The sequence below is a fragment of the Haliaeetus albicilla genome, chromosome 14 (assembly GCF_947461875.1).
Source record: "Haliaeetus albicilla chromosome 14, bHalAlb1.1, whole genome shotgun sequence".
Lineage (NCBI taxonomy): Eukaryota > Metazoa > Chordata > Aves > Accipitriformes > Accipitridae > Haliaeetus > Haliaeetus albicilla.
In genome coordinates this window covers 6,760,403-6,778,750 of record NC_091496.1, presented here as the reverse complement: position 1 = coordinate 6,778,750, position 18,348 = coordinate 6,760,403, and the positions used below count along the sequence as shown (strand labels likewise).

Here is an 18,348-nt window from a genome sequence, read left to right as displayed (position 1 = left end):
CTACCAGCTTTCTTCATTTGTGCTTGGTGCCTGCCTACTTTTCTGATTCATAACCTCTTCTTACCATCACTTTAACCTGTTCTTTTATGGCTCTTGCTTACCTTGTACTGCTGCCCTCTTCCATCTTCAGTGTCAGAATGATACACTTTCCCCATTGTAAAGAAAAAGACCCTCTTATCAAGTCATCTGGTCCTTGTCCAGCTGCTCTCCTTCATAGGCCATCCCTATGGATTCACCTTAAATCAACTTCACCAAACTATTTAACTTAAGACTCTTCTCTGACAGTTCAGGCTAACTTCTGTTCCTTCCACTCAAAACCACCTCTCACTTAAATCTCTGCAGACCGTCTCCTGGCCAAAGCCAATACGCTCTATTCACCTTTTTCTGTGATCGATTATTTGTTACCTCCTTAAGGGATAATAAACGTTCCTCCATACCTTCCTTGGTTTTAGTATCTCTCATCACATCCTCGCTTTCTCCACTAGATCATTTCCTCTTAATATTACTGCCATATCCTGAGGAGCTTCATCACTCTCCTCTTTTCTTCCTTTCCCCTATTTTCTTCTAGGAGATCTTATCTGTTCACATGACTCCAATCACTGTCTTAGCACTGCACTCCTGTGTCTACCTCCATCAGCTCACAGATCTCAGCCTTGATCTCTAGGATTGCCTCATGGACAGAAAAGAGATCTACCATGAGTTGTAAGGCAGCTGTAGCACCTTCCAGGCAGGTGTTCCCCAACTGAGATGTAGCTACTCTTATCTACCTTGACAATTCAGCATTTTGCTCTACAGCTTTCCTGACATTCACTTTGTTCTCTTAAGCGCATTCAGAACAGTCTTCTGCTATGAACTTGTCATCACCTTAGTTCCTCTTCTTCTTAGCTAGTTTTAGCCACCTGAAAGTTAAGCAACTGATCTAAACTAGTCACTTAAATGGCATCTATGAATGGTGAATGAAGAGAAGGCGGCACACCCAGAGGTGCCTTTTCCACCCACCATTCATGTCACCAATTTAGACACCTCCACTGATGACAGAGGAACAATTAGCTCAGGTGATGCTTAACTTGAGGGGGCTGAGACAAGTCACCTCATTCTATGTCTCTTTATTCGCTTCCTTGACTCAGCCACAAATTCAAACGTACACCTCTGTGCTGCATCAGTGGCATCAGCCTTTATCATTCAGTTGTTATTCTGATTCACAATTTGTCTCTTTACACAGAATGCTATATCTACATTAGACTGTTACACTTTCATCTTCTCCCTTATTGAGAACCTTCATTTATAAAGCTTACAGAGGAATCTGGCATTCTCTCCCTTTATTTATCTTCTTCTGATTGCACCCATTCATCATTTTTCGTCTGAATCTTAAATCGCAGGTTACATGAGGATGGGATGATGTTTTTTATCAATTTTCAAAGACCCTGTCATGACGATTCTGATTTTTGTTTTAAATCTCTAGGTATCTGTATAATCAGGATAAATATTTTTAATCATTCGAGTAGCAATTTTGCTATGAGAAAAACTGCATTTATGCATTGATGTCATTGGGTCCCGCCCTCCCTTGCCTTACTTTTACATCTCTCATTTCTGTTACTCTAAGGTTTATGAAAGGTGAGAGATAAGCTTGAAGAGTGAAACCCTTTGTCTGCTGAATCAGCTAGAGCTCATGAGAACTCATGGAAGAGCACTTCCAAGCATAAACAGACTGTCCTGTCATCCTCATCACCATTTAATCTTTTGAACATTCATTTGAGGTGGACAGGAAAGCAAATAATGCCAAAGTCCATTTTCTGCAAAGAAAAGTAATTTTTCATTTTGAGAAGCAGTGGTACATAAAAGTTCATCACTGTATATCACTGCCCTGCGACTCACTCAGAATGCACCTTCCCTTCCCAATTCTGCCAGTGGACAGCCTTGGACAATCTTTTCACCCTTCTGGTGTTCAACCTGTCCTCATCTGTAATTTGACTTCCTCCTCCTTTGCGCAGGAGATTGGAAACTCCAGAGTAGAAAGCACCAAGCATGTGCAAAATTTTTGTTGTTGTTGTTATTATTATTATTATTATTATTACTACTACTACTACTACTACTACTACTACTACAAGGGAAAAAAAGACCAAACCAACCAAACAAAAAAACCAAACCCAAACTGTAACAAGAGCAGTGACCGTTAGTGATACAGGAGAGAAATGGGTTCTTCAGATGCACTATTGTCCTAGTTTTGGGGTGGGAGGACAAAGGAAAAAATAAAGCTTTTTAAAACACAAATACGGGACCAAAACAACAAATAGAAGATTCTTGCTAATAAAGCTGAGGAGGTACATACAGAGTGTGCCAGTATGTTAAACTAGCAGGATTAATTCTGGCTTTGGCTGTGATTAGCAGCATCACCAAGTGGTCACCTACTGAATCAGAAAATCTCAACTTCCTCTGCCACTGCAGTACTTTCTGTTTTTAAAGCAGAACTCTCTCACTGGTGGCAGAATATCTGGGGAGGAAGAATGAGAAATTGAAATGTTAGTGAAAGCTGACTAATGCCAAAAAGGCAGAGGACTCCTGCATGCGTTGGGTGTTGACCCCTCCATTTTCCCTCAAATAAGATAACGTCGGGGCATCACTCTAAGTTAGGTAATTGTGTCCCGTAAATCCAGATAAATGTGTAAGTAGGTAATCAAAGAGTAAAAGGAAACCCACAAAAAGCAAGTGTGGGAAGCGAGCTGATGAATTGAGCTGCCTGCCCAAACTAATCTACATTCTTTCAGCAGTCACCACAATTGCTGCGTTTCGATTAACGTAGCTTGATTTGACATTTCATCAAGATTCCTGGAGACCTCAACAATGATTTTGTCACCCCAACATACTAACTGAACTGCCTCCAGATCAATAGGGAGTCCATTTCAATTCCACTTTTCAAATTTGCACGGACCATTTTAACCCATTGCAGAAACATGCTGGACTATATTAGTCTATATATGAACAATTTTTTGTAAAGCTTAAAGAGGTGAATGCTTCAAAATTGAACTGAAAGACTATGGAAAAATGCAAGAAAGAACATCACACCATTTCTCTGAACGGAATGAACTTTCCAAGTGTACTAAGGGCTTATCTTCAGATGAAAAACACTCAGATTATGGCAAGGCTTGAATTCCAGTGCAGTAGGTATTTCTGAGTAACTTGATGAATTCTCCTCATGTTTGGGTACTGTCTGTTTAGATAAATTCAAAAGCCCAATAGCTGTGGGGCCCTTCCATGGCCCTGGTGGAGACAAATCCTTAGACAAACACTTTAACAAAACCTAGATTTTAAAAAAAAGTAATGCTATGCAAGCTAAGAAACATATATTATGGTTAACGGGGACACTTCAAATGGGGACACTTTGGAATTAAGGGATGGTGCTAGGCACAGAGCAACACTGTTGGTACAAAGGAGTTTTGGAAACTAGGGAGTTGTCCAGACTTGTTACTCTTTTGTCATACATACAGTTGTGTTCATTTACTCTGGGAAAGAATTGTCACTTTTATGGAAGCTCCAATATTTTAGGTCAAACCTTATAAAACTCATCTTTTAAGAGATTCTTTCCTCCTCCTAGACCCACCTCATGTCTTGCATAAGACCACAATTATTAGACCAATGCTCTAATAGATTGCCACTCGCTTACATTCTGTACTCCACTCCATGAAAGCACTGAACCGGTGCATCTGTGCTATTCGAAAGGCATCAGCCCACTTAACCAACCCTAGAACTTGTTTTATACCAACATATCGTCTTCTCCTCTGTTGTGATCTAATTTCCTGGCAGCTCAAAAGTGTTGTCTGGGAAACTTGACACTGATCTTGTGAGGCTCCCTTCATTCCTGCCCTAAGGTAAGGGAGATGCTACCTTCCATAATACACTGGAGCCCACCCGCAACAGCTGGAGCTGCATACCTAGACATCACCTGTCTGTAAAGAGTTCTGAACTACAGGTACACACCATTCAATCGCTAATTGCAAAAATCTTGTACTTAATTCAGAAGAAAGAAATTCCTGTAATGTAGAAGTAATGGGTTAAACATAGAGCATTTTAAAGTGGCTCAGCTATACAATAGAGAATAATTAGGTATCCATAATAAGGCAGTTTAATAGTATACTAAATGACATTCCCCCACATAGGGTGTAATTAGTTTCATGTACTTGACACATTCATGCGAGATGTCAGACTGGAAGATTATTATTGTTTTTTCATATCCAATTTTTAGTTAGAACTAGTTTGTCTGTGCATCTTCCTGCTCATTTGAGGATTAACAGTGCATTATTTTTGGAATGAGATTCCAGTATGACATTTCTCACATTGCTGTTAATTTTCTTTCCTGGCCCCTTTTCAGTACAGTGCATGTAGTTTTTACTATTCGATTTATTAAATTTGACATACCAAAGCACTTGCTCAGATTGGTCTGTTTGTCAATGAAGACTTTAGCAGAGATAACATTTCCAAAAGGCATGAACATCTGCAGAATGTCCTGGTCTCCAAACTCCTGGGGGAGGTGGTAAATAAAGAGGTTTGCCCCTTCTGGACCTTTAGGAAAACAAAACAAAACGAAAGTATGAAAACAGCTATTACAAGTGCTATATTTAATCTATTTTTCCATAATACTTACTGAAGGTGATGGTCAGAAAGCATTTCACTTTCCAACTTTGAAGGAACAAAAGCAAGTGGGTCATCAATGGAACAGAGCTGAAATGCAGCTCTTTAGAGCATCCTATCTTGAAAAATGTTTACTTGATAACTCTACTACAGAAGAAGATAAACTGCAGACTCTTTCTTCAACTTATACAGGTGTCTTTCAGTAGAATTAAGGTTAGAAAAACAGGTACACAATGTATTGCTCTCTCACAGTACCCCAAGAACTGCACAAGGAGTCCTCTGCTGCCTCAAACACCTGCATGGGTTTGTCGATTTAATTCTAGTTGCAAGAACTTATGGAAATGCAATGAGCTGAGCTCAGATTTGAGGATCACAGATGTAAACTCAAAGGGCAGGAAACTGGTGGAGATGTGAATTAAAAGGGTAAGACAAAGCAAGCCTTGTGACTTGGAAATCAGGAAGTCAGAAAGATACTCAGAATTAAATTTGTACTGACTCATTTAAAAATGACAGCTTTTTAAAAAATACAAATTCCCCATAGAAAGCTCTGTCTCCTGGAAGAAACTTTGTAACGTAAGTCTTTTTAAAAAATTGAAAATAAAGTAGTTGGGTTGAAATTAAAGTGGCTTTAGACAAAGCTGAGTTTGCAAAGAAAGGTGCAAACTCAAAGGTGCTCTGAATATTTTTCTTACAGCCAAAATATGAGGTACACATTATTAGCTCTGTTGGTTTAAACACTCATCCAAGCACTAATAGGTCTTTTTTTTTCCCTAGCTCAATTTTTCCTTTACAATAACATACTGGAAATGAGCCATGGATGCCTGGAAGAACATGATGTGTAATGGAGCCAGACATGGAGCCTTCCCATGTGGACACCAGGAGCATAAGTGGTACACAAAGGGAACAAACACTTCTGGTAAAAACACATCTAGAGTAACCTGTTTAAGTATTGCCTTGCTTAATGGAACTTAAGTGTGCCTCAGATGCGATGTCCTTGGTTTTCTGGAGAGGAAGAGGAAAGCACGCATCAGATTTATGGAGTACCTTCTGCAACAGAGTCATGAAGCCTCGCCTCTCCCATACAGAAGAACCATGCTGGCTGCTCTCTCTCAGCCTGAAGGAAGAGGTTGCAATGTTTGCCCCAAAGGAGATGATAAATGGATTAGGAAAAAAAAATGTTTTTAAAAAGAAAAACACTTTTTTGGGGTGGGGAAAAAAAAAAGAAAAAAATTGGCCACCTGGAACTTATTTCTTCTTACCGCAAGTAAACTATCCTATGCAGAAAATAATATTTTTTAAAATAGTGAGAAAAAACTTTTTAAACAATAGTTTAGAGCATATGCATGAAACAATTCACTGTGCTTCAGCATTTAATATTTATATAGCATTTTTCTCTGGTACTTGTTTATCCTCAACCCCTCCAGACTCTTCACCATTCCATCAGAAATCATGTTAAGAGACAAAACATAGTTGTCAGTATTCAATGATGGAATTTACTCACTTTAACTTAACCCCTTACTAACAGACACAAGACATATAATCAAAAAGATTGTATTTTAAAAGGGACACTGCCAATTCATAATAAAAAGTAAGCCTACACTTGATATGAACATTCATAAGCAGAAAAAAATTAAAATATTTAGAAAAAAATCAAACTCTCCTCTGCCTGTATCTGACAATGACACCAAATAAACAATTTCTTTTTGGTGTCAAATAGTCTGTTGTCACTGACCAAAGTGAGCGAAATGAAACATAAATGCAGCGAACATGAAAAAATGAGGGAAAAAAGTTAATTAAAAAAAATTCCTTTCTTTTTAAATAATCCAAGCTGTTAGCAGTAAATGAAGTGAAGAATTCAGAGAAAATATACATTTTAACTCCAGTGTCCCTATACAATAGCCAGCTGGGGGAATGCCAAATTTGTCTTCCTAGGAAACACTTCCCATAACAGTACAAGATACTATTTTAAAAGAGGATAAAAGAATTTCTCATGAGGATACTATACAAGGTTTATTTCCAAAGCGTAGCCCTGGCAAGAACAGTAGTGACAACATAGATACAACCTTAGAAAGCATGCAATATTTTCCTCTCCTTCTAGAATTAGCTGGAAATTAGGATGAGAGAAAGCAATGAAAATAGAAACGAACCCCCCAAATGCCTGGGAAGTGTGCAGGGAAACGGAAGAGGGGAAAAGGGTAACCTCATTTTCCTAAACATCTTGTAATTAGTATTCATTTATTCTTAGCAGTAACTTCCTGAGGTTTATTCGCTGTTGGCGCGGGGAGAGGGGGCAATCATTCACTTAGCTGCTTCCCCGCAAGACCCACAATTAAGCAAAGAACCCCTCAAAGCGAAAGCGGATCTTGTCATTAACTCAAAACCTTAAACCTAATCAGATTAACTCCATTATCACAGAAACCGGAAACCGGAAGAGAGAGCGGCACCCGTAAAGGGGTGATTTTTGTTACCGGCGACGCAGTAGTCGGTAAATGTCTTTATATAAGAAAGGATGGTCAGTAAAGTGTAACTTGAAGGACAGGTGGTTAAAAAATGAGTTACATTAGAGGTTAAAGAGAGAAAACGGGAGAAACTGAAAAAAAATAATCAACGATCAAAAAACCAAAACCCAACCCAACGATCGGGCTACTCGAGGTCCTTCGTTAAGGCTCTGCGAAGAAACGAAGCCACGCCACCGCGCTCGCCTGTCCGTACGTGGTTCGCCTGCCGCCAGCGGGTCCTTACCTTCCTTCTGGCTGCCCGCCGCGCTCTGCTGCTGCAACAAGCTCTGACTGTACAACGTCGGCAGCGCGGCCGCGGCGTACTGCTGGATTCCTGAGTAGGCCTGGGTGAGTGCGTCCATCGTGCCGGCCGTACCGTTCGTCAAGCCTGTTGCGCCGAGTCCTCCGTTCAGGGCCGCCATACCTGAGAGCATTTGAGCAACTTTACAAAAAACCCAACAATAGAGAAAAGAAATTGCACTTGTTCATTAGTGCTTTCCGAAAGTCGTTGGTATTATATGACACTGACGACGACAGCAGGGCATGCAGCTCGGCACTTCACCAAATGGGACTGAAAACAAAGAAACACGACTTTGGCGTCAGGGTCACTTTAGCACAAGGGTTGCACAGTCAAACGGACTCGCATGCAGCCTGCTACTGGCAAGAACTACAGCTTGGTGCTCCCGAAAGCCTCTCTGCCCACCCTCCTTGACACCCGGGCTTCTGCTGAGGGTGTCTGAAGCTGGGAGAGCGGGACCTATTTGACCTGCGTCCTTGCAAGTTGGCCACTGGAGAAAAGCCGTCTGCGAGGGAACCCACTCTTTCTGACCAAGGTCTTTAGCAACAGGCCACGACCACCCCGTATCAGAAGTGTTTTGCTTATACGGAGTCAGCAGAGAACCCCCATTAACAGCATTTTGAAACAACCCTCTGTACAATTATGGGCTTCGTCCTGTAGGTTTGTGGTAGAAGACGGACTGTGCTTCCACCCTCCTTCTCTAGTTACTCCAGTTACTCCAGAAGACATGAGCAGCAGCACACCTAGGGTGACTAAAAGTGCTTCATCCAGACCAGGCATCTTTCATGAAGAAACAAAAGCATTTGGTTCTAGCAATGTCTGTCTTCTCACTGGAAGCAGAGTCACTCCTTTTTTTTTTTTTCTTTAAAGCGATTCTACATCCTGATAAATAACAGGTTAATTTAACTGGGATGACTGCCAAAGAGGAAATTTCAGCCTGGATTGCTAGCTGTGCGGAAAATGGCATCCCTCATCCGTGTAAACAGCGCAGTCTACAAAAGAAGTTTCACTACTCTGACTCGATGGTGGACAAACTCCTGGGCTACAGCCTCTCTCCATTGCTTCTATTCCTCATCGTGGCTCCTACATGAGCCACACTGAAATTAAGAGTGTTAACAATTATTGTTTTCAGAAATTCCAGAAAAAGTGAATTTTCTGTTGGAGCTACAGTCTCTCTGGCAGTTGGAGGGGTGGCAGAGTTCAGAGCCCTGCTCATCGCCCACACCTCCGACTTGTGTCAACTGGAGCGGTAAGTGTTCATCAAGGCTGAGGGTTAGGCCATGTTTTCTGCACAACTAGCTATCCTGTGCTCCCCAGTTTTTAGGTGAACAGCTCACAAACAACTTAAAAGGGCTTAATCAGGCCCCTCGAGGTACAGTAGATCAGTCACTGGAAAAATGGGGCCCCCAGAACCACCAGTGACCATTTCTTAGACATTGACTGTGCAGTGTCTCAGTTGGCAAAATGATGGGTGAAGAGGTGACTGGTGGAGCCATATTAAGACACAAAAGCTACGAACATTGAAGAGAAAGAGAGGGCTTAATTTCAGAGCAATAATAAGGGGTGATATGTACATTGGAGAAAAGTGAGGAAATTAAGCAGAGGATGCGTTATAGTGAATTAACAATGAAATCTGTTAGACTGGGAAACAATCTTCAAGGAAAGTGGCATAAACCTTATCACATGAGTGATTTAGAGACAGAAAGAATACTGCAAGGAATTACCCTGCATTGACAGAGGAGGATAAAGATGCTGACCTACTAGTTTTCTTCCATCTCTTATGTAGATTCGAGAAGTGTATTCCTATGAGTCTCTGATAATCAGGACAATTGCTCAAGTGGCACCTTTCTGGCTCCACCAGAGTCTGTGCCAATTAAGAGAACTGTACTGCATAAATTATACCTTTTGATATTACTATAATTTGTGTGACTAAACACTTGACAGAGATGTGATATTCTTAGCCTTTCCTTAATAAAATGTCTCGCACTTTGAAGATTTCTCTTTCCCCTCCACCCCACTTCAGAGCATCGCCGTATCCTGATAGGACGTACTGGCTGCCACTACTTTGAACAAAAACCTCAGTCAGAGCACAAGAGAGCCAGATACTTGTTGTATAATGGTTCCAGTTATAAAACAAATCTTGCAAACCAAGATAGCTTGTGAAGCATCTTATATCTAAAAGACACAACATTTGGAAAATGAAGATTAAAAAAAAAAAAAAAGAGAAAAATTTGACCCTGACCCTGACCTTAACCTGCTCTGATGTTTCTGTACTTAGGTTTGTGTCATTGCTTGCATGGGTGTACACACAGCACTGGTTAAAGTAAAGGCTCCTGATAAAGCAGCTTGTATCTCTCCTTCTATTACAGTGTTGAAGTAACTTGATAATAAAGGAAGCATTAGGATAACATGTTATCTTTTGTGAGTCATCAGCCTACTAGATAAACATGCTTTGTGTTGCAGTGGGCAGCATCCTCCCCCTTCTTTCACCTAGAATCAATAGCCCCTTCCCACCAAACGATTTCGGATTAAAAAACCAGCCAGACAGCCCCAGCTCACCCCACTGCTCCTGGGAAGGGCATGGCTACTGCTACCCCAGCGCACGTGTCCAAAAACACTTCCCTCCTGAGCAAAACAGATCTGCAGAAAGCTCTCGACATTTTTTCTATTCCCCCTTTTTACACTTTTATGAAATCTACAAGGTCCAGCTGCAGTTACACATCTCTGCCATCTCTTTATTATCTCTACTAATGCACCTCAGTCTGATATTGAACTCTCGTCTCTTCCTCACTTCTGTGAAATAACCTTTTGGAGTCTCTCATCTATGGCCTTCTACTTCTTTGAGTTACTCTACATAATACAGAAGTGACAATGCTTGGGAAGTCCAAAGGTCTCTCAAAGTGCTTTCCAAGCACCTTCAAATCTGTCACAAATAGTTTTATCTCCATTTTACAGATGTAAATAAGGGGCAGAAAGGCTAAGTGACTGCCCTGGGTTCACACACAAATATTGCATCATAGCTCTCCAGTATCCTGAATCCATGGTCTTCTTTCTTAATTGCAAAGAATCTCTTCCTCCCTCTTTATTAATTTTTCCTCATTATTCATAATTCTTTTTGTTAGTTACATTATTTAAATTTACGTGCCCAAAGGAGACAGTCTAATGTTTTGTCATTTAAGGTTTTAGAAGCTTCAAGCACAACCGAGGGAAGAGTGGGTGAATCCCCACATGTACGTACAACTGTTGCGAAACCCTTGGAGACAGTTAAACTTACCATACTCCACTTTCTTTAATTTTTGAGGCCTCCAGACATCTTTCTACAATGCTTCTCTCTACAATGAGAGCACTATCAGTCTCCACAGACCAGCTTCTTTTTCATGGACCCAGCTAGGATCCAGTAAACAGATAAAAGTCTCCTAGTGAGCTCAGCGTGGAAGACATTCTTGTGATTCTCACATACAGAGCAGGACATGGCTTCAACAGAAGAGTACCTCTTCCAACACCTCTATGTAAATCAATGCCCAAGCCCAGTGCCACCTTCTGATTAATTTTTGGGTTAAGGTCCGCTTGACTTGTGCTTTGGATTGCTTTTGTTAATTCCCCAATTAGAAGCATGTCACTCGATTCCAACTTCTCCGCACAATTACTTCAGGAACCTCCATGACCAATGAATGTTTTTACTGGAGTGCTTATGACCATGGCATAGTGTGAAACTTCAGACTCATTGAACGTAAGGTTTCCCGAAGGCAAACTCCTAGGCAGGTTTGAGTGTGAACGACTGCATCAGACGCGGTCACTAGGAAAAGCACTGGCTCGTCCTTAGAATGCACAGGGGAGGTTGTTGTAATTCGAACAATGCTTCACTATCATTAACATCACAAGTACCTGAAATTGATAATCAGTGTCACCTTTTTGAAAGAAACAGTGCCACAACGGTGTGTTGTGTTGTTGTGGGGAAGCAGCTTCCCCTCTTTAGATCTCTCTCATGTATGTATATACATAGACAGACATATTCACATACATTTTCTAAGTGCTATACACATACAGATATTCTAGGCACGTGCCCTCTCTGTGTCCATAAAAACATCCACGAAGAAGACTTGGGACTGAAGCCTCTGTTGGTACAAGTCCATGGAAGTAACGGTGGCTTAAAACAAGCTGAAATTGGGTACTGGGTTGTGAATACATCATTAATACTTCAAACGACACATGCAGATAAGTTTGCACACACGTCACCTCAAAATACTTGCTGAAAAAACATAAACCCTTTGCTTGTAGCCTAGCATGAAGTGTTAAAAGGAGTGCAACAGAAGGGTTCCCACGCAAAGTCAAGACTCATAGGTGATTCATTCGTGCTTGGTCTTGATGAAGGGGACACTATCTTGGAGTGCTCCAGCATGCCTGGGTTCTTAGTACTTGTGGGACGGAAGGAATGGGATGCCATACTCTGCTCTTGATATTGTGGCTTCTTATAAACCAAGTAAAGCACAATGACTGTTTATCAGGAAAGGACATTTAATGATTTCTTACTTATGACAGGGTAGTTCTTGTACTACGAGAGCTCACAAGAGCAGGTAAGTTAGCTTTTCATGCATGACATTTTCAGTAGCTTGCTTTAATACTAATGTAATAATAAGAAAGGAAACTAACATCTGCCATTTTGGGACCTAATACTTACTTTTCTTAAGTTGTTCTTGAGTCATATTTACTATGAGGTTGTTTGTGTGAAATACGCATGTCCTTGCCAGAAGCAAGACCTGTTTTACACAAGACCCCATGCAACCACTCAACATTGCTACATGGACATCCATTAGCCCCCTTCCTTCCCAACTCCCAACAATGACAACCAGAGATCACAGAACAAAAAGACTGGGCGAGCAGCCAAGTAACAGTGACAAAAAGGACATCATGCAGAGCATCAGAGTGAGCAAGAGATACTGAGGAGGACATCCATTCCTGAGGGTACGTTATGACGGGTCATGGACTGGCAATGACCAAATAGAGTCCTTGCATTGCGACAGGAAATGCAAGGAGCAACAGCAGCTAAAAAAAAAGGAGGGGGAAAATGCAGCTGGACAAATCTCTTCCATTGCAGGCAAAGGTGAAGTCATCATAGCAGAAACAATAAATTAAAAAAAAATCCTTCTTCTTCAGGAAAATCTTGACCAAGGCTAGGAACAAGGAAGAATGTTCTAACAACTACTGGCATCTACTTAGCTGGAGATGCCAGGGTTTGTTTAAGATGTCATAGGATAGATGTGCATGCTCTGGTATTACAGGTGACTGACTGCATCATTCTCTTATACTTGCCAATTAAAAGCCAAAGACTTGCCTTCAGTTTTAAAGTATGTTGTTCTCAAGTCAATTTGATAATTCCTACAGACACTTTAAAAGGACTGCCTCTGTGGCAAACATCTTTCTTATCACTACATTTGTGAGTGAGGTTTTGTACGTTGAGGTGATATACCTGTTGTCAGACTCCCTAAATGAAAAAGCAGCTTCTCCTATAACCTAGATAACTGTTTTGGGTTTGTGTGGCGGGGTTTTGGTAGTGGGGGAGGGGCCTCGGGGGTGGCTCCTGTGAGAAGCTGCTGGAAGCTTCCCCGGCTCCAAGTTGGACCAGCCTCTGGCCAAGGCTGAGCCCATCAGTGATGGTGGTAGTGCCTCTGGGAGAACAGGTTTAAGAAGGGGAACCTGCAGTGAGTGAGGGGATTGGAATGTGAGAGGAACCCCTCTGCAGATCCCGAGGTCAGTGAGGGAGGCGGGGGAGGAGGGGATGCCCCCGCAGTCCGTGGTGAGACAGCAGGCTGTGCCCCCCCAGCCCACGGAGGGCAGCGGGGGAGCAGATGCCCACCTGCAGCCCAGGGAGAGAGGAGCCCCACCAGAGCAGGGGGGTGGATGCCCCCCAAGATGGCCGCTGCTCCCTGGGGAAGCCCGTGCTGGAGCAGTTTGTGACTGAAGGACTGCAGCCCATGGAAGGGACCCACGCTGGAGCAGTTCATGAAGAACTGCAGCCCATGGGAAGTCCATGGAGAACTGTCTCCCGTGGGAGGGACCCCACGGTGGAGCAGGGGAAGAGAGAGGAGTCCTGCCCCTGAGGAGGAAGGAGCGGCAGAGACAACGTGTGATGAACTGACCCCAAACCCCCATCCCCTCCCTGTTCCCCTGCATTGCTGGAGGGGAGGAGGTGGAGAGAACCGGGAGTGGAGTTGAGCCAGGAAGGAGGGAGGGGTGTGAGAAGGTGTTGTAAGGTTTGCTTTTATTTCTCAGTATCCTTGGTTTGATTTGATTGGTAGTAAATTCAATTGATTTTGTTTTTTCCCCAAGTCGAGTCTGTGTTTTGCCCATGACCGTAAGTGGTGAGTGATCTCTCCCAGCCCTGGTCTCGACCCACAAGTATTTCTTTACATTTTCTCCTCCTCATCCCACTGGGCTGGGGGGGAGGAGTGAGCGAGCAGCTTCATGCTGCTTTGTTGCTGGCTGGGCTTAAACCACGACAATAACCCAAATCCCTGGTGACATTTCTTTTACCTTCCGTACTCCCTGCAAGAAAAGGAGTCTTTGTGCAGGGACCCAAGGGACTTCACTTTGCAGAGCAAACTATGTGAAACTAAAAGACTCCAGAACTGCATATGTACCATGAATGGAACTAGATCAACTTGACCCCCTTATTTTGTATATTGATTAAAAATAATAATATCGCTTTACAATTGATAGTTTTTGTGGCATGATTATTGGGGAAGGCTGTCCACCACAGCAATAAATACTCACTGTTTACGGTACCTGCTAGTGCATTAATATTATTCAGTCCAACAGTGGCTCCAGCCAATCCTTGGAGAGTACCCAGAGAAGTCAAAGAATTCATGGCCGCACCAGCTGTGGAATTAGCAGTTGATGCAGCCACTGAAAGGAAAAAAAAGCAAGACAAAATTAAGGCCATATTTTGCTTCTTTTAGTTGATCACAAAACAGTTTACAATAATGCTGAGCACAACAGGGCTACTTGCAAGAAAAAGAAAAAAGAAAATGAGACCAATAGACAAACCTTGTTCAAGATATTAATAGTACGATTGCTCATGGAAAGTGTTGATGAGACTTGAACTGCAACAACTGGATCACAAAATTTAGCATTGTGCTATTGTTTGCGAACATAATACAAAAACAGTAAGTGTGGGATCAGTCACTTTCTCAAAAGTTTGTCAATCAACCTAGCATCCCAGGCTGATCAGCTAACCAGGCTATTGAGACTTTGCAACTTTTTAAACTCCATCATTGAAAAAAATAGAATTACTCATATTAATTTTGTCATAGAACAGCTTTCTGTTCTGGGCCCCAAGTGTTCTAAGAGAAGTTTTAATTATTCTAAGTGAGACACCATGCCATTATGGCTCTGCTCTAGGAGACTGTATGAACATCATTTAAAGCCTTGAATTTTACAAAAAGAAGAATGACCAGCCAAATACAAAATGTAACCAACTGTCCATTTTATTGCAGGCTTTTAGCTTGTCCTTTGCACATAACTAGTCACATATATGCACCCCACAAATGATACTATATACATCCCCACAGTCTGTGCCAGAGGGGAAGCTGAGGCTCAGGTGGAGAAAAGGTCCTTGCTGCTACAATGCCAAGGGAATGATGAAGCTGGATGAGATGAATCCATCTAAACTACATGCTTAGGAAGAGAAAGAGACTCACTCTGTTGTCATAGGAAAGTAATAAAGCACCTTAGAGAGAGCTATCATTTAGGATAGGTTGGATGAACTAGAAATGCATGTCTCTCTCACAAAAGGGCCTTGAATAACCAGTGTAGATTAAACACTTAACTTACAGGCAGGTAAACTTGCACCGGATGAATCACACTCATAAAAGCTGCAGAAGCAATTAGGTTTTTAGCTTCTCTCCTGAGCCCTACTTTAGTGCATCATCATAAAGACTTTCTTTCTTTTGCTTTAAAAAGTTACATTATCTTCTGAAAAGTGAACATTTAAAGCCAGAATTTTGTTGATGATTTACTGGAGGTACACCATGTCTACACCATGCTTTTTTGTTCCTATTCACTACCTAGCTGTGAAATGGTTAAGACCACTTTTATTGTGATGCTCTTCTGAGCTGTCGAACACATCAGATTACTCAGTGAACCCTCAAGAAAGTCTCTACAGTTGGCAGGATCCACTAAGGAAAGTAGGAGGCAACTTTTTGACTTTGTGCATAAACCTTAAAGCTCTAACCTACAAAAAAACCACCTTTACAACCTTAAGACACACCAAAGACAAGCCTTCACACTCATGAGGCCTCAAAGTAAGAAGATATTCTTGGTGTGGGTGAGGAGAGATTTTCAGACTCCCTGAGTCATTCCTTGACCCCACATCCCTAGCATCTGAAATGTTATGAATAATTTTATATGTTGCAGATAGAAGCAGCTTTGATTATTCAGTCTTTCTCCACAAAGCAATAAGAAGCCAATAATGTCTTTGATTAAAAAAAAGTAATAAAAAAAAAAAGTGAAAAACCACTTTTGTCAGATAATGTGGGCACCAACAGAGAAGAGAGAAAAAAATCAAAGTGAATGAATGTCAGTGAATTCCCTGTGACCAACACTGCTCTGTGTTTCTGCTTATGTTCATTAGCAGATCATTTAAATGAAGTATATAAACCTCAAATCTGAAGGATCCGATTGGTTTTGACTGGGCTGAATTCCCTCCATTTCTGTTTCAGAGGATTATTACCCTCTTCTCTTGAGGAAACACATATATTTAAGAAATGAGAGAAATGGGGGTTAGGAAACTGCCTGAAAATTACATTAAAGCTCTTGGGGGCAAATAACTCCTGTGAATGAGAGCCATACGCTTATGGATTGTCAACACATCTGTTGGAGAAGGCAGAAAAACCTGATTAAATCCTTCTCTCTTGCGCAGCCCACAGAGTGCATTGTGGTGGCTCTTATCATAGCCTCACTGCTCAAACACATGCTCCGGGGATGGTTGGTATCTGGGGCCAACATCATTTTCTTCTTTTATTCATATCAAGGATCTCTATTCCATCAAACACAGAGCAGGTGCCTCAGTGATTCTCCCATTTGAAGTTGCAATGCAGATTATCTAGTTTGCCTAAATAATGACTTGGCATATAATCAATGTAAAATACTAGTTGGAGGGAGCACTGAAGCATCTCAGAAATCAGTGTTTTGTTGTTGAGGCTATTTCTTCGCTTAGCAGTGATCTGTCTCACAGATCCACTGGGACAATGCTTTTTCCTCTTTGGCTTATTATTTCTTTGAGGAGAAAGAAACTGAACAAATTGTGTGGTTTCCATCATCTTATTGAACAGGGGGTGAACAGAAATGAAGGGATCGCCTTTTGTTAGGGCACTTGTAAAGGACAGATCCAGCACCTTGCTGCACGAAGTTTCCTGACATACTCCACACTACTTATCTCCTTCCCTTTGACTGAGACCTGCATGTATGAAATGAAGACAGTGATGAGCTAAAATACTATCATAAAGGGGCCATAAAAGGTCCAAGATACTGAGAGGTGAAAATTTCTCACAAAATGCTGGATAAAAGCAACAGATGAAGCAATGGTATTCCTTGTCCCCCCAAAACTTAAAGGGAGATGAAACAAAAGTTAAAAGGTACTACAAGACATGCGTGGAGGCTTAGGCCAGCTGAGAGTTTTTACCTCATGTGCTCCCAAAATACGCTGAAATCCATCTAAAGACAAGGACTGTGCTTCTCCTGTCCTTTGCCCTTTTCTAGTTTCTTTCAACTAAAAAATTGTAACATATATTGAGCCAAAGGGAAAAAAGAAAAATCACATGCCTTGTGGCAACAGTAGATGACTGCACTGCTTTGGGGAAACCTGTATAACTCTCTCGTGTAAGCAAAGCTCTTGGGCTCCACAACTGCTCAGAGTAATGGCAAAGAAAGTGTAATTCACTGTCGGAATAGCTTTATGCTATATTTATGGTTTCTAGTTGTCCAGATCACAAAAACAGATTGGATACCTACAGAATTTATAAACTGGTTTTTACCAGGTTCCCCTGCCACCAAATAAATTAAAACATTTCACAACTCCCTCTATCCTCCACACCAGAACATTACTGCTCTGAATCAAATCACTTCATAGTGCTGCTTAATAAACAGTAGGCATCTGTCTCCAGGTACTTACACAGCTTGATGTACGGAGCTGTAGTACCACTAGGAATTGCCCTCTTTGTGCTACTGGTGCAGCAGCATTTGGTGCAACAGTGAGGAAAACCAAAACACACAAAAAAAGTGTAAATGACTTGGACTTCTGGTGTCACTCTGTATGGCACACCCTGTATCCACAACATTTGGTGTTTTATTTTTCTCTTTGCACTGGGAATTTTATCCTTGCCTCCTTAAGACCTATATATGTCAAGGACTCAATACATTTCTGGGACAGTATTAAGTGAGTTAGCTAATACTGAAGCTAGGGGGAGAGATTCAGCAGACTGGAGCTGCAGCCTGATGAATGCTAGCTGAATATACAATAGTCGCTGAAGAACAGAGATGCTTTTTACCAGCTGCACCGATCATTCCCTCACAATGTTAAGCCCTGGATAAACATCAGAACATGAGAGATAAGATTTTGTCTACTCAGAGGAACTTCTTCCTCTCTAACATCAGCCATTGGAATAAGCTGACAACTTTCTCAAAGAGGCTGTTGCTCAATCAGAGACTATTGGCAGGAGTTACGGGGTTGAATCCTTTGGCTGTTGTTGCAAGAGTTCGGACAAGATGGTCATCATATTCCTCACTGACCTTAAAAATCTGTTAATACGTGAAAATAATATCACAGCATTGGATAAAGAGGTCAGTTAGACTTGCAAGAGCAAAGAGTTGTCCAGTGACCTGTAGAAAAATCTGCTCTCTTTCCTGCAGGTACACTGCACGCTGGTCACC

General features: G+C 41.7%; 1 protein-coding gene across 11 annotated transcripts in view; it reads right to left on the bottom strand.

The window, feature by feature from the left end:
- The window catches only part of CELF2 (CUGBP Elav-like family member 2), a 386,169-nt gene that overhangs the window by 10,304 nt on the left and 357,517 nt on the right, over window positions 1-18,348 (bottom strand). For 5 of the 11 annotated variants that reach the window (XM_069801585.1, XM_069801581.1, XM_069801582.1 and 2 more), the window contains 3 exons: window positions 14,194-14,325; window positions 7,369-7,566; window positions 4,414-4,557 (listed from right to left, as the gene is read on the bottom strand). In XM_069801585.1, the coding sequence (XP_069657686.1) occupies window positions 4,414-4,557; window positions 7,369-7,566; window positions 14,194-14,325 (474 nt within the window). The remainder of the gene's footprint in view (window positions 1-4,413; window positions 4,558-7,368; window positions 7,567-14,193; window positions 14,326-18,348) is intronic. The other 6 variants (XM_069801583.1, XM_069801589.1, XM_069801584.1 and 3 more) reach the window with 3 other exon arrangements.